Genomic DNA, 16,701 nt, shown 5'->3' on the forward strand with positions numbered 1-16,701 from the left:
TGCTCTTACATGCTGCTTTTTGTTCATATGATGTTGCTGTAAAACCTTCACAAACGCATGCATGCAGTCGCACACTCCACGCTGACCATTCAAAGGACTCACAATGTCATTGGCTCGTATCATGTATGTTTTTTTTCCTGTATTGTGTGTATAGAAAATCCTGTTTTTTTATGTCGAAAAGGAGGACGCATGTATATATGTATGTATGTGTGTGTGTGTGTGTGTGTGTGTGTGGGATTAGCATGCAATGTACTTTGACGTGTGAAAGAACCGCATAGCCGCCTCTGAGCACACAGGGAGGAGAGATCACAGGTGAGGAGAGAGGGACGAGGAAGTCGACAAAAACACCGAACAACAGGATGCACTTTGAAGATTCAGAGAGTGACAGCGCTAAGAAAACAGTGTTCATGTGGAAAGGCACATTATGAATACAAAGGAGGAAGAGTGTTGCTAATCGCTGGGGTAAGTAACAGAGCAGAGCAGGATGTGCACCCGAGGCAGGAGAACATTTTCCAAGTTTGGGTTTGAGCTCTTTGTGTTCACAGTGGACCTTGATTTAATTTCAATACAATTAAGGCACGCGGTGAATGCCAAGAGAAAAGCCACAGTCTTCACTCACCTGAGACATCAACAGAAAGCCGCTGCAGGACAGCAGAGTGGCTCTGACGACTGCACAGATGGACGTTCGCCACAATCCTATAAGATTAACAAGAGATGACATTAATGGTCACACAGAAGCCGGGGAGAAGAAGCTTTAGGTAAAGAGGTTACAGAGCAGCCGAGACCTCAGACAGGTGAAGTCAGTTCAAGCATCCGGTAGAGGTATTTTTAAATCATACAGGACACGTAGAGAGAAATCAGCCATAATTACTGGGCACTAGTTGAAGTCATATACTGGTTTCCATAATGACAGAACAGACAGAGCCGTAGGCAGCCTACCAGTGTGGCTCCTGTGGCCAAATGGACAGAGGGATCACACCAGGGGGATTTGCCATGTGGTGACAGAGGGCCACTTCAAAGGTCTGTGCGTTCACGCATGAGCGTACACTCGCTGAATCTGAGAGGAAGATGGAGAAAAATAAGGGTGAGAACGATGAGCCAAACATTTCCTTTTTCTTACTTTATCATAAAAACAAAGAATCATTCTCATGCACGCTGATTTATTTTATTCCCACCACAATATCACGGCTTTAAGCTTTTATTTTGGAAAATGATCTGCTGCATTAAACCTTTTTTTTTTTTTTTTTTTGTATTCGTAAGTTTTTCTTGTCTTGGCTTTGTTTGTGTATTTTTTTTCTGCAAAAAGAAAGAGTCTCAATAAAGAAGTCTATTCCATGGACAACATCTCTATTTGTATAATCCAGCGCTTCTCTTCAAAGTAAAAGGCCCAAAGCACATCAAGTCATTTAAATAATGAGCTTCATCTCAACTCCTATAATCACAGAGCTGCGTCAAATGATTCGAGCTTTAAATCGCTGTAGGCAACAGAGATGCGAGTTGACCTACATCTCAGATGATGGAGGCGGAATATCAAAGAACAAAAAAAAAAAAGAAAAAAAAAAGAAAAATCCTGGATTTATTTGTCGAGTTTCATTTCGATCCATTCCACATCTTGCTGCTTTAAATTTGAGTGTAGTCTTAGGTCGACAATAATCAACACAAAAACAATAACGCAGTTAAACCCGCTATATCTAAGCTGGAGAGATTATAAAATAAACACAGATGTCCTTTTCCAAGAATATACATCACGCATCTAAATGAGGCCTATATCCTTCTCTATGTTCTGATACATCAGCGGGTGACATTTCATTATTGTCTGACATCGCCGCACAATACAAGCGTGCAGGGGGCAAGTGTGCCACATATGCATGAGACAGAGGTCATGGACTGTTTACGTGGGCCCCTTCCCCTGTCTGCACATTATGCATGTTGAAAAACTCTCAATAGAATTGGGGATGTGAGGAGAAACGAGGGGGTGACAGTTAATATGTCATGAGTGCCGGACCCCTGGTGAGGGTGAGCAGGTGACCGCGTGTGGACCCCCCCCCCACACACACACACACACACAATGCTCGACACATCCACCACCAGGACGTATATTCCTAAAAAGCACGAGTAGGTTTTTTTTATGCATATACAATTGAACTCGCACTGCACTGTAGACATGACACTAAATAATGCTGATGTGTTGGCGACAGGATGGAATCAGAGGCCTGCAGGCTGGGGGGGCGGGGGAATACGCTTTTTTTTAATTAACATTGACAGGAAAAGGTTATTTGTGAGATTTGAGCAAGATATTATGTAACTATACGTGTTTTATTCTTCTCAACACAAAGTAAGCTGTTGTCGGACTTTGCTGCATTTTACTACATTTCCCCCCCCCTCACATGAATATTAGAGGCAGGCCCCCAAAAAGAGAGAAAGAAATCTAATTTAGTCATGTAAATAGAGTTCGGCTTGGCGACATGGTGAAGCGTCACTAATGGAAGAAAGAGATGGATGCTTTATGATAATGAGGAGAAAATAAAGCAGAACCATGACCTTGCAGTGCAATATGAACCCACCGACACCGTGCACACATTGTGCAGTTCTCTGACTGAACAATGCACAACACTTTTTTTTTTTTTTTTTTTAATAATGCATTAATTAAAATAAAAGAATACCAACTATAAAACGAATGCAGGGATAGAGTTGGGAAAATTAAAGCATGTATTAAATGCTTTATTAAAGGAGTCAGATTGATGATAAATAACCAGTTTGATTGATTGTTTTTTCTTTCATTTTGTGTACTTGCAACTGGCTTTTTAAAATAACAGGAACACCGTGAGCACACACACACACACACAAACACACACTGAGCATCCTTCCAGGGCAACTTATTTTGTTCCTCTATTTCTTCTTCCATTGCATTTAGCTTGATCTTCGCTCTGAGGTGTAAGTGCTGACCTCCCCTCCTCCTCCTCCTGCACTTTCTCCCCATGGTCCCATTTCCCTTTCTTCTCCTCCATCGTCTCGGTGAATGTCTCTGTGCCTCTTTTATGGCCGTTCATTTGCATCCCAAGAGTGGCTGAAAGGCGTCCCCAGAGACGCGCAGATAAGGGTCACGGGGAGATCCCCTCGAGGCAGCGTGTTTGCCACGCACCCTCAACGCAGACACGACACGTGCCGTCAACCCCCCCTCTCCAAACACACACACACACTTTCCCTCTCTTACCAAGATCTGCACATTTGCATTTTCAAGGTAGACTTTAACTTATGACGTTGGTAATATTCAAACGTCGTCCACGCCAAATGCTGTCGACTCCTTATAGCCTAACCTATCAATCCATTTGAGGATACTTGGTTACAAGCCTGCGTGGGTTATAGCGGGTTGAAAGTGTTAAATTAGACTGTAGGATAAAAAAATTAATAAAGTCAGTAGGCATTAATGTAGTAGAGCGTATTACTTTTTTAAAACAATATATTGCAATATAAGTTTAATGTCCAATTAAACTAATCTTCAAAAAATAAATAAATCACATTTTGTGGATGTTTATAAACTGTGTGGGCTCCATGACTTACAGCACGAGACCTCTCCTCGTCAAGTGTAGGTTCCTGTAGGGGGGAAAAAAGGGGGGGGGGGGGGGTTAGTGATTTATATTGTGGCTTTAATTTATCCTGTACGTATTTTTGGAAATGTGTTTAAGTGTGCTCTGCTTTCATATCTCACCTGAAGCAGCAGTAGTCAATTTAAGCCATTTTATTGTTTGCGGTGCTTTCAAACTTCCTACATTCATAGACCCCCCCGCATATATTTATAGTTATTGAGTATTACTTTGTACACCTGAACTACTTAACTCTATTTTAATAGCCACTGAAATGAGAAACAAGCGACAGCACTTACATGTACTGTAGCTTCTGGACGTACATTAGGCATTTCTTGTTGCTTGTGAATACTTAAATTGCTCGGCTGCAGAGCAGAGACAATGGACGGCGGTAAATAATGTTTTGTCTCCCTCTTGTGGCCGCTGCTTGCACTACAACCACACTGACGAGGAGAGAAAATGGCGGATTGCAGATAGTTTCCTGGCCAGTCATTTGTAGACATGCAGGTATAGGATAGACATGTTCAGTATATGCAAAGTATTTTAAAACTGTCATATCTTTACAACTCCTGAACAAGACGGACACAAAACAAGGGCAGGCATGAAAATTATTTATATTGTGCCTGTAAAAGAAAGGGACAAGAACAGTCACCCAAGTGACTCCAAGAAAAAGGAGGAATACCCACACACCAGTTTGTGGAGCATCTTTATTATGCCACAAATAAAAGCCAGTAGTTCTGAAAGAGGACCTTGTGTGTGTGTTTTTTTGTTTGTTTGTAACTCACCAACATTGACATTCTGGAAGTGGTGGAAGCTGATTGTGATATCATAGTACGTAAAGTTGGCCGAGCAGTCGAGAGATGGGAAATGAAAAGTGAAGAAAACGTGATGCGCTTGAAAAGCAGGACATAAAAAAATAAAAATGTCGGGTACAGTGGCGTGAGAGAGAGAGAGCGAGAGAGAGCGGACGGGCCGAGTCTGAAGGTGAGCAAACATTCATTCCCCAAACCCGTCTGGAGAAGGAACAAACGGATGACAATAATGTACAGACACGCTGCGTGACACATTTCATTACAGTCAAACAAGGGGAATGCACACCAGATCTGCTGAATATACCACATTTATTACTTTTGAACTGATTAATAGAAAGAGTGGGGGCAAGGCCACTCGCATCACTGTCTTTAGAAAACTGAGGAAGGAGGAAAAAACAAAACAAGAAAGCAGCCCAAAGCAACAATGACTTAACATGTCCAAGAGAAAGGAACAGACGGTAAATAAAGTCCAATGAAGACTAAACAGAGGGGCCCCAATTTCTTCTCTTTTTTTTTTTTCCTTCTTTAGACGGTAAAATTAAACAGCACATGGCTCATCAACTTAACATTTCTGTCTCTTTCACACTCTTCTCCCTCCTTCACTACTCTTCCTCTCCAGGTCTGCCTTTACCAAAAAAATCCACCCAATACATGGAAGAGAACCCAAAAAGAAAAAAAAGGAAAGAAAAACCAGAGGGCCATTGCCAACACCTGCAGTCCTCTCAAACGAAACATGACGAGCATGTACAGGACAGACTCTGGAGCCGGTGTCGCTGCAGATGATGAAACTCCGTCGAGGACCCTCCAGCGAGTCCAGGGTGACGATGTGGGCGATCCTCAGAGAGACGAGTGTGGTGAGGGAGGGAGAGGAGGGAGGGCGTACAAAGAAAAGGAGACAAACTGCCCATTCTCAACTTTGGGACACTATATTCAGCCAAGACTACACATTTTTTATGGATTTTGTGTTGTTTGTGTGTGAGAAAAGGCAGGCTTGCTCTTGGACCGTAAAAACAGGAGGATGATCCTTTCATTTAAAAAAAAAAAAAAAAAAAGAAAAGAAAGAAAAGGAAAAAGCAGCATACAAGGGAGGAGAGTGTATGTAGTGGAATGGGGGGGTTGGGGCAAAAAAAGATTTCACCTAAGGATGCTATGCATTTAGTCGTAGTCCTATGGATAATCGTTTCCTTTTCTTTTTACTACAAGTTCGAAGTAAGTCTTTAAAGTCAAAAGAAATCAAGAAAGTCTTCATTTAGTTTTTTTGTCCTTGGTTAATTCTTCACCCCTATTAGAATTTCTTAGAGATCTGGATGTAATGATGTAATGGGGGGGTGGATAGGGCTTTAGAGGGGGCGGGGCCATTGCAGTCTCTTTGACCAAAGCACCAACTGTTACTTGACCCGTCCTTGGCGCTCCTAGAAAAACAACAAAAGGTGAAAAAAAGAAAAAAAAAAAAAAAAGACAAAGTTAGACTCTGTAACGTTCATGAGCTGACTCAGATGGTCAGAAACAAACTGTGCACCGTCCACTCAGAAACACTCACAATCTGCAGACACTGAATGTAAAAACAAAACTTTCATCCATCAAGAATCAAGGGATTATAAAAAGTGCAGCAGACAGCAGCAGGTGAGGCCATTTACCTGAAGCCTGTAATGACTCCTGTTGCTTGGGTTGCTGGGATATGGCTCACTGCCTTGGACTTCCACCTGTCACACAGAGGAGTGAAAACTGAGCACACTTTGGACAAAAAAAAAAGTTCATACAAGACAAGAAACTGGATTTAAAAATGAAAATAAGACATGTCACAAACGTTCGCTTAAAAAACAGGAGGATTAGGAAGAACAGAGGATTTTCAGTTCTTCATCTCTGCATCAAACTTCAGTTCACGATCAGAGCAACAACTTGACTGCTAACGACTCTACACGAACCAGATTAAAGAGTCTCAAATGTTCTAAATTTGACATAAAACACGAGGTAAACACTCATCTAAAAGTTTGATGCCTTTTAGAGCAAAGGAAACGTCTTCACCATGAACAGAGTCATGGGTGAATTAAAGCTCTCAGGTCTGTGTGGACGTTTTTAAAAGGAGAAAACTAAGAAATACATCGTTCAGTGATTGGGAAAATGCAGAAGGAGGACGTTGAGATTCTCAGGCTGCACGAGGTTGTTGTGGATTCAGAAGCTTCTAAAAAGTGACTATTCATTTTCTCATGAGAACTTTAAACCTGCAGAATAATTCAAGACTCAAGAGTATCACCAACAGTGCAATTGACAGACGTCTGGATGTCTTAATGTTAAACACATCAAGAGCAAAACATGAAAATTCAGACCAACAAAAAGCACAACATAAGCTCAGTGTTTCTGATCATCTGTCCCGTGTCTGAGCCCCGTGTATCCTTCTTTAAGAAACCATCAGTTTACACGGAGCCGTGCATTTAACAGGCTTTACATGACGTCTATAAGCACACCCAAAATACACAGATGGAGCAAAGTAAATGTATATCCAGCTAAAACAACAGTTCTTGGTATCTAAAAAAAACAAACTTGTATTTACATTTTTAGCAACAGCTGAGAGGAAGTGTAAAAGGGTTTTATAGAAGCCAAGCAGACGTGTTATGTTGGCATCCTTTTCCCTGAATGTGTCACACGACATCCCGTCTGGTTTTCTGTATAACACAGCGATGAATGACCCTTGACCCCAAGTACCAAATAAGACCTGATAAGCAATGCAAGAGGATCCTCACTCTTTGTGCGTTGAAATCTCCCGTTCTACTTTTATACGCTGAAGCCGTCAGTGCAGTAATAAAGAGTCTAAAGAGCAGATTTCATTCACCTTAAAAATCAGACCTATGGGTCGCACCAGAACATAAGCGGTAAGTTTTTTTGAGGGTCTCCCAGACAAAAAGGTGTTAGAAGTTTACTTTGTGGACTTTGCAGAAAGACTGCTGCGTTTCTCTTTCTAGAAGCATCTTTTTCCCCACGTTAAGTTTCTATATCCTGCTCCTCACGGTGGTCGAGCTCTCTGCCTGCGCGTACATTGATTTACTCGGAGTGCAGCTGACCAGAGCTGCTGGTCGTTTGGTTTCTGGAGTCTTCATCAATCCCTCAGGCTTCATTTACTCAACTGTTTCTCTAAACGCTCGCTGAAATGCACAATTATGACTCAGTGAGGGAGTAGAGCTGCCTGGTTCCCGTCGCCATGTATCCCAGCATGCTTTGCTTGCAGCAAAGAGGCCGCTTGCTAAACCACAACAAATAAGGGGGAGGGGGATTTTTTTTTTATAACTGCGTGAAGTTGCATGCAGCAGGTTATGGAGGTGGCTGCACTTGATGTCAAGTCGGTGAATGTTCGTGACGAAAATGTACAAATAAACCACAAAAACACCCGTCTGTTTTAAACACTGGTTTCAGCAGTATAGAAGACCCAGCCCACTTTTTTAGAAGGATTAAAAGTGCGTCTTGTTCACCACATTTGATGGTAATACAAGAATGTTTTGATTTCTAATCATAGATGACCTTTAATCAACCCTGATAAAAGTTTCAAATGGAAAAAAACCCAAACGCATGTCACTCATCAGATTTGAGTGATGAAATGATTTCTGAAGTTCTTCAATTGATCTTAAGGCAAAGCACTCCATCAGTGATTATACAGGAGAATCCCCACAGTGAAATAAATCCCGATATTCTGTTTCCCTTACAAACAGTTCAGCCGGAGACGGAATCCTTCACATTTTGAACATGCATACAAGCACTCAAACCGGCGTCACAGACTGAACCTTCTCAGATCGAGGCGGGATCATTCGCCCCCCCCTCTCATCATTTACATTATTCAACTGGAGCTTCGTTACCTTTTTCACACACTCTTCCTCCTCCTGACGCTTCTCGTAGTGAGAAAAGTCATCAAAGATGGAAGTGGTGTGTTTGTATCCAGCGATGATCTTTAGCACCTGCCTGGCTTTGTCCAGCGGCACCTCTTGTGTGTCCCGAGAGTTGGTCACAGGCTTATTTTCGTTGTTCTCCAGCCGAATGTGCCTGAGCTGACTGTTAGGAACGTCCTTAACAAAGATCCAGCGCACATCAAAACGACCCTTCCACTTGTCCTGTGACCACACGCCGGCAGACGTGTTGTAGTCCACGGGTGAGCGCATTTCTGCCACACCACAGAAGTGCCCGCTCCCATTGACACTGAACAGAAGATAAAGCGGCCCTTTGGCGCCCAACGAACGGTAAGCGGCGTCCAGCCTCTTGTTGCCATGCTCCGTGCTGCACCAGATGTTGTACTTGATGGAGCGGTGGATGTCATCCTCGGAGTAGCTCTTGATGATAAACACCCTGCCCGCTTTCGGATTCCAGTCAAAGTCCTTGGGGTTATAATTGTTGACCATACGCAGTTTCTCTAAGACTGGATGTGGCTCAGAGGGGACCCCGGGAACCACACCCACGCCAGAGGAGGAGGGCGGCGACTGGCCCGTACCATTCCCACTGCCATCCCCAAATCCATTTGCTCGATTCCGTGGAGGAACCCAACGAGTAGGTTGAGAAGGTTGCTGCTGTTGGCTTGGTGGAGGAGGACCCTGGGAGAGAGGAGGCTGGGGCATTTGACCCATACCTGGTTGTCCACTGGGTGGAAGCTGATGCTGCCCCATCTGGGAAACAGGCTGCACCAGCTGTCCGTTGCTGAGGGGCATTTGTGGGTTCCCTGCTGCAGTAGCTCCAGGTTGTGGGGAAGCCTGGTTGGGCGGCTGCCCGTTGCTTGGAATCGAGGGCACCTGCTGAGGGGTGGCAGCTTTAGGCATGGTGCCCTTGTTGTCCCAAGTGCCGATGTCCATATTGTGTTTAATGGGCGGAGGGGGCAAATTGGCACCCGCCATGCCACCCTTCGTTTTCAGCTTGGGTTGAGGCTTTGCTGGCTTGCTGGCAATATCGGCCCAGGAGGCGGGCTTGGCAGGGGCAATTGAGACAGGAGGCATGCTTGGAGGTCCTACAGATGATACAGGGCCAAGGGGACCCCCACCAGATAATCCAGAGCCCACCACCTTAGGAGCCATGTCCCCATTACCACCAGGAGCAGCACTGCCGATCTTAAGCCCGGCCATGCCCTGGTCAAGGCTGTTCATACCAGGAGCCTTGTTGAGGGGCTCGTTGGCAGCAGGTGCAAACGGGGACTGTCCATCGATCATAGCACCTCCGAGCGAGCTGGGAGCGTAGGCATAGCTGCTGCTGTAGCCAGAGCTCTGCGGTGTCCCCGACTGTCCCTGAGAGCTGCTATTGCCCCAAGCGGAGAAGTCGATGCCACTGGGGAAGAAGTTGAAACCATGCTGGCCGAGGAACGGGTTGCTCCCCAGGGGCCCTGGCTGACCAAACATAGCGTCCGGGAGGTAGTGGGGCTCCCCATTGCTCAACTGTCCATAGGAGGCCAGGTAAGGCATAGGAGGGTCCCCAGCTGTGGACCATGGTGCCTCATTTAGGGAGTAGGAAAATCCTATGGAGGGGCTGTAGTAGCTGGGCATGTACGAGTCCGACATGGCCGTATAGGCATTGCTCTGAATAGGAAGAGAAAAATCATTTTAGAGAAAGAAAAATAAACATTCAAATTCAATCTGTTGAAAAACATGACATAATCTTCTGTTTGACACGTTTACCTGGTTCTCGTGGATCCAAAATATTAGACCAAGATAAAAAGCATTTTATTTTAATTATTATACAGCAAGCCACACAGTATAAAGCTGTTTTTTATACCCCCCACCCTCCTGCTATCTGATGTGTAGAGACAAGAATAAGTGGAGGGAAATGTGCGATGCATGGTTTCTTTTACAGCCCACTCCACAGGCAGGACCTGTTACCACACAAGGGGGAACACCATATACAACACAATGGAGGGAAATAAAACCCAAGGCCATTTGATGACAGATCTTTGATAAAGTGTGCTCGCATCCGTATGGCTCTGCTGTACTGCCCAGGTAATGCAAAAGCAACGCTGTGAACTCAGAAACACAGACCTCAAGGACACTGATATGCAGCTGTCTATAAAATGAAAGTGACAGGCTTCGTCATAAACTGACTCCATAGTAACAATGTGCTACATGTGAAACATCCTAGACAACCACCCCACTTAATATTTCAATATTTATCAAAAGAGTCTCTCAGTTATGAGTGAAACTTACAAATCAGCATTGAGGAACTGACCCAGGCTAATATTACAGTCGACTGTGGAGACATAGATACTTTATGGATCCCGAGGGAAATTCATGCAACTCATATTAAGAAACAAGATGCCTCGTTTAAGATACATTTAGAAAAGCTCTACAAAGAGTATAACTTGTTGCTGTTTTTTTTTAATCCTTCACTACAAGCAACTGCAACGAAATGTGGGTCTCATCTGCACCAAAAAGTTCAAATGACAAAGAAAGTCTAAGACTAACCATGAAGCAAAACTTCTCAGAGAGGGCTTTAGTCTTTTGATTGTTAGTAAACTGAAAATGAAAGTTACTGAAAAGACATTAATAAAAAAAAAACGTACCTGTCTGGCCTGAGTATTCAGGTAAGGCTCAAACTCATCGTCATTCAAAGTATCCTTTTGGGTCACAGCTCCGTTTTGCACTGGGGGAAAAAAAGAAGAAGACAGCATTGATGTCAACAGGTCGTCCAGGTCCATGTGACATGACTTTATCTGGTCATTTAACATCAGCCTTATCACACCTGTTACATAACAAAAAAAAAACTCCTGGCAATCGTTTATGAGTATAGCAGGAAAAGCACTTAAACATGATCTGATATAACACTATAAACTTATCAATGTCCTTTATGTTATCTAAAAACAAAAAAGAAGCTTGCCTAACTGAATGAATCCAACAAAGGAAATGTTTTTAAAGTATTTTACACTGGGTGTATTGACATTAACTTAATAACACAGCAAGATATACTACAGTATCTTAGAGGAGAGTCAGACTAAGACAGGAGGAGCAGTGTTGCATGATTTGTTTCTTGTTATGACTGGTGTCTCTCTGATTGAGGACCTGGCTGCATTTATCAGGCCTGGAAAGGTGGGAAAAGTACCAGTGTGTTCAGTAAACATGGTGTCTCTGTTATATGGGGGGGGGTTAAAAGTCTGACAGGTATTATGAAGGGGAGCGCGAAAGGACCCATTTGGACCCAGGTTAAAGAAAAGCATCCAGCAGGAAGACGTGTCATTCTGGGTTGACTGGAGTTTTAGCATGCTAGCTTCGAGGAGTTAGCTGCGTGCAGTGCGCAGCGTCTCCATGTTAACGAGCGCCAAGAGTCCTCCTCAACATGACGGAGCTTAGCCTTTAGCCGAAAGGGGCCAGCGTGATGGGATGGCACACCTGTAGCTTTTCTTTTTTGACACCTTATGAAGCAAATATTCTCATAAGAAACAGTAAATCGTCACACCTCTCAAGTGCAATGAAAGGCTGCTGCATGTGCAAGCAGGAAAAAAAGGGGAGATGCTGATGTGCATCATTTAGCCACTCACTGTTAGCACATCAAGAAGCTAATGCTATCTGTGGTGAACCTTACAAGCGCAGTTTCAGGGATGAAAAAAAAGGAAAGTGACTACCAGATAAGAGTCGAAACACTTCTGTGAAACGCTGAGTAAGTTTTGTGTCCAGTCAAAGTTATGTATTAAAGCACACAAACACACAGGCCTGAGTTTTTCCACAGCGCACCGAACCTTGCGTGAAAAAAGACCCGCATTCTGTGAACACATTCTCGGGCTAGGCTAAGACAATGTTGCTAGCCTCTTACCTTTATTAGCTTGGCCTTTCGGTCTCTGGATTGGGTCCAGGTGATTCATGAAGGTTTGATTTATGCGAAGAGAGGAAGGGGAAAAAAATAGATGAAGAGATAATATTTCAGCAGTCAGTTTTTTTTTCCCTTTTAGCAGGTGGTCGGGCCTACTGCACTACACGGAGCCACAGCCGCTGCCTCGGAAGCTAAGCTAACCTCGCTAGCCGTCGCGATGCTGAGAAATTTTGGCCCTCGTAAAAAAAAAAAAAAAAAAAAAATGTTCAGAAAATACCTCTCTTTACCTGTTCAAGAAGGCTGCTGGCTGACATGTCTTTTTTTCCCCACCCGGAGCCTGTGTAACTTTATTTACTCCTAACCAAAAAAAAAGTGGTAGTGGTGTTAGAATAGGTCTTTGCTATTAAAGAGTTTCAGCCAAGCGCCCCTATCTCTCTACACTGCCTGGTTTCTACACAATGGCGGGCTGCAGTTTGCTTGACAGACTCCTCAACATGGCTGGGCGGCCCTGCTCAACCCACGAAGGCATTTATTCGCAGCGGACAGGCGCCCCCTAGTGTCACGGAGGAGTAAGTACCCAATCAGCGCAAGGCGATGTGGAACCACAAGTACATCTACAGCAGTGGTGTCCAAACTTTTTTTCTTGCGGGCCAAAATTGTCGCGTTAGAATCGCTCACGGGCCACAGGGTTTTTTTTTGTTTGTTTTTTTTAAATATTGGAAGGAACTTTTTGTATTTTGACCTCTTCAAAAAATAATGTAAATACACAATAACTAATTGCAGTGGGAAACTGTTGTGTTCTAATTTTTTGGAAAGAATAGTCAGGCTTTTATAGGTCTCCCTCGCTAACATGAAAAAGAAAAAAAGAACGAAATATGCCATCTGATGAGGCCTGGGGCCAAAATCTTCTGATTCTTCGATTTGAAGTCAAGGGCCACAAAAAATCCACTCAAGGGCCACAAATGGCCCCCGGGCCACACTTTGGACACCCCTGATCTACAGTATCTACAGTATCTATCTATCTATCTATCTATCTATCTATCATCCATCCATACTTTGAACAAATGAAAGTTCAAAAAAGAAGATGAAAAAGAGCGCACATCACCTGAATGAAGTTTGTACAAGTGTGAAAATGCAATAAGCCAGCGCTTATCAATAATCTTAAATTCACATCAAAGTCCAAGAAAGGGGGAGGACCCTCCTTATTCTGTCTTTAATTGACAAATACACCCTAAATAATTATGCAAGAGTTGTCTTGCATGTCACCGTTAATAAGGCTGATTATCCTCTGCTGGATAGGACACTGAAAAAAAACCTATACCCACTTCTTTGGGCACCACTACCACACTCCCTCTAAGTTCTCTTTTAATAGGATTCTGTGACTGTAAATAAAAAGTAAACATTTGTTTTCAAAGCTTAAGAACTAAATGTATCTCAAAGTATTTTTATATGTGCAGTTTGCCTATTGATAAAGAATAGTTGCCTCCAACAGCCTGTCAGTCCTTTCCAAACCCTTTATCGCCCACTAGTGTCACTTCAAAGAATAAAAGCCCCATCTTTTTTTTCAGGACCCTTCTCGGAAATAAAACCATACTTGCTGGTTCATTCCCCTGCCACAAGGTGGACTCCTCATCACAGTCATGAGCTAGTGACGCTGTGAGGTCAACAGCGTCTGTGTGGGTGTCAATTATCACACATATCCATTCAGTAGTAGGCCTCTGTTTGTTTTCACTTGAATCTGCACTGAAAGCTACTCAACACACTTTTGTGTTCATAAAAGACTTTTCATCAGCAGATCCGCTCAAGGATGCTTAACCATTGGTTTACGTGCCTTTTTATTTGTAAGGTGCTCTTTTGTTGGGCGACTGCCTGAGCTCATTTCAACACTAATTAGGTGTTTCCTATAAACAGCCTTTTCACCAAGCATATACCTGCTCATTCAAAAACCCTCACAAAGAGAATACATGAGTCTCATGAGATGGTTCTGAAAGCACACAATGATTTTGTTTTAATTTTTTTTAAAGAAAAAAAACGTCATTTTATCCAGTGATCTTTAAATTTAACTTAATTTTGTTTTTTTTTGTTCAACTCCAACTTGGTTAAACAATAATCCAGTTTTACTGTGAATAATAATAAGAAAATACACTTAATTATTCCCACAAGGGGAAATGTTACTTTGCACTTTGCTGTTGAACATGCCACACACACATAGGCTGACACACTCACACACATGATCCAATGGACGTGCACTAAAGGAGAGCTGCCATCAGTAAGCAGTCCTGAGCTGCTGGTGGTGGTGGTGGTGGTGGTGGGGGGGGGGGGGGGGTCTGTGCCTTGCTCAGGGGCACATCGGCAGTTCTCAGGACGTGAACTAGCACCTCTCCAGCTAGCATGCTAATTTCTAAACTTGGTCTGCATGGGGACTTGAACTGGTGACCCTTGACCCTAGTTAGGCGTGAAGCTGACAGTATTGACAGGTTGGCATCATGTAACGGTTTCAGGAGGTCCCCTCAGCTCCAGCTCTTAGCTTGTTGTTTGGTTGTCTGAAAGTTAGGCTGAGACAGGATTTCCAGCATGGCGGCTGTAACCAATGAGCCTCCCGAGCCGACCAACAGACGGCTTCACCCATTAATATTCACAGTCTATGATTTAACCAAATTGCTGGGTCAAATATTAGCTACAGTCTGAGTTGTTCATATTTCCAGAACAAGTGTACGTGTCCCGTTAGTTACTTCTCCGCTTAGAGTCGACATCAAGCACAGCTTTCCAAGCTTCTACTACTTTTTTAAGAGCCGAAGGTTGGTCAGAAGGCACGTGACTAAATGTCACCAAAAGAGCACAAAACACATTGACATGAATAACATCACCCTTGGAGTCATAGGCTACGTCACCCCCACATGGGGGTCGAGGGAACCGAACGTCTTCTCCAGGGGGGACATTTTGTTAAATATCTTATACAGATTTGAGTCCAAGTAAAACAAACAAAGGCTTTTCTATCAGTAGCTATGCATACAGGTATGCGCAGAGGACAGAGCGAACTGTCATCAGTGTAATAATAACACAGACAAATAGGGATGAAACCAGTAGCAGTGACACATGAAACATGCGTAGGACAGTAGCTTGGCATGCTTGTATCATATTCTGCCTTTCAACTCTCAATCGTTTTTGGGTGTTTGTTTTCTTTTTTTTTTGCTTGTTGATTGCTGTGGATTGGACAGGTGGCATTGCATGGAGCAGAGCTGGCCATTTACCAGCCAATAAAAATAGCTGTGGTCTCCATGATGTCACCGGTGAGTAAATCAAAGATCCTGACTGTAGAGGGATATTATGAAAACAGAGGCAGTCTTTTTTTTTTTTTTTTAACAGTTTCAGGTTTCGCCATACCTTGTGTCTCTTTTTAAGGTTATGTTTCTACATGTCGTTTCGCTTTCATGCCAAACCTGCAAACACTTTTTTTTTTTTGGCATATCTTTGTAGGCATCTTTTTCCCACATTTTTGAGGAACAACATTACCATCAAGGTTGCATGTTCAATGGCAGATGTAAATCTTTGCAACCAGTAAGACGTTAAAAGACTTGACAACCACATACCATGTCCCAACGCCAAACCCCAATAACACTGCCATCTTCAGTCAGTCACTCCGGCTGCAGTTGCCAGAAAGGGTGTGCAAACTAAAGCCGGAGTCTGATCTCACTCCCATACCTAGCATTCTGAAGCCACAACACCATGTTGCCGATGTGGAACCTGATCAGTCGTAAATCTTCTCTGTTTGACCATGTGACATGCCAAATTTGTGATTCTGCCCTCCGTATCTCTTTCCCTCCTCCATAGAGCCCATGTAGCTGCAGCCCCCCTCTGGCACGCTGAGGCAGGAATAAAATGCAGAAAGGTGGCAGACCAACATGCCCAGATTTGTGTTTCTTTGTGCATCTTTCACCTGTTTAGGTTTTTTTTTTGCCCTCATTTCTCTGTTTGTATGCAAGCGTGTATATTTGTGATTGGGTGTGCATAACTCTGGTGACCCGGTGGCAGTGTGGCGGCAGGATTCCCCCACTGATAGGATGTTAGGTATGTAGCACTTGTCAGCCTCTTAGTGGAAGCTGTGAATTCATATTTCAAATGGTTAGCGTTCAAGAACAGTGGACATCGAGTGTTTTTACCTGTTAAGTTAAATTATGATGAGATAACGCTGGATTTCTTGAGTTTAATAGTGGACATACTGTATATCGAAAGAAGAAAATATAATGCAGCATGTTCTGGGACTGCACAGTGATAAACGCTTTTAATGCCTTTATTTGAGAGACATTGGATAAAGGTAATCAGGGAGAGAGGCAACAGAAAGGAGAAAGGAGCCACAGATCGGACTCGAACCAGGGCCACCTACCTGGGACATTGGACAGAACCAACCACAACCGCGAGGTCATATAGGCTTTTAACTACTCAAAGAGTTCGGTCATCAGTATCAACTAATCCCATTTATACACATTCACACGCTGCTGATGCAGCTGTGGGAACAACTATTCAAAGACACGGCTGTGGCTCAGTTG

At 43.5% G+C, this 16,701-nt stretch overlaps 1 protein-coding gene across 1 annotated transcript; it reads right to left on the reverse strand.

Moving 5' to 3' along the window:
- Nucleotides 1-4,688: 4,688 nt before the first annotated feature.
- ythdf2 (YTH N6-methyladenosine RNA binding protein F2) lies at nt 4,689-12,696 on the reverse strand. Its single transcript, XM_079369390.1, has 6 exons — nt 12,442-12,696; nt 12,158-12,182; nt 10,914-10,993; nt 8,242-9,936; nt 6,034-6,099; nt 4,689-5,808 (listed from the first exon to the last, which is right to left on the reverse strand). The coding sequence occupies exons 1-6, from the start codon at nt 12,466-12,468 to the stop codon at nt 5,785-5,787; spliced, it is 1,917 nt and encodes a 638-aa protein (XP_079225516.1). The 5' UTR covers nt 12,469-12,696; the 3' UTR covers nt 4,689-5,784.
- Nucleotides 12,697-16,701: the final 4,005 nt, after the last annotated feature.

This window comes from Symphodus melops (genome assembly GCF_947650265.1).
Source record: "Symphodus melops genome assembly, chromosome: 19".
Lineage (NCBI taxonomy): Eukaryota > Metazoa > Chordata > Actinopteri > Labriformes > Labridae > Symphodus > Symphodus melops.

Bases quoted from the DNA above. Each gene is read 5' to 3' on its own strand.
- ythdf2 (XM_079369390.1), bottom strand. From the start codon at position 12,468: ATGTCAGCCAGCAGCCTTCTTGAACAG. The intron at 6,100-8,241 runs GTAACGAAGCTC...TCTGTGTGACAG, and splicing joins AGGAAGAGTGTGTGAAAAAG to GTGGAAGTCCAAGGCAGTGA. The intron at 5,809-6,033 runs GTAAATGGCCTC...TTGTTTTTCTAG, and splicing joins GGAGTCATTACAGGCTTCAG to GAGCGCCAAGGACGGGTCAA.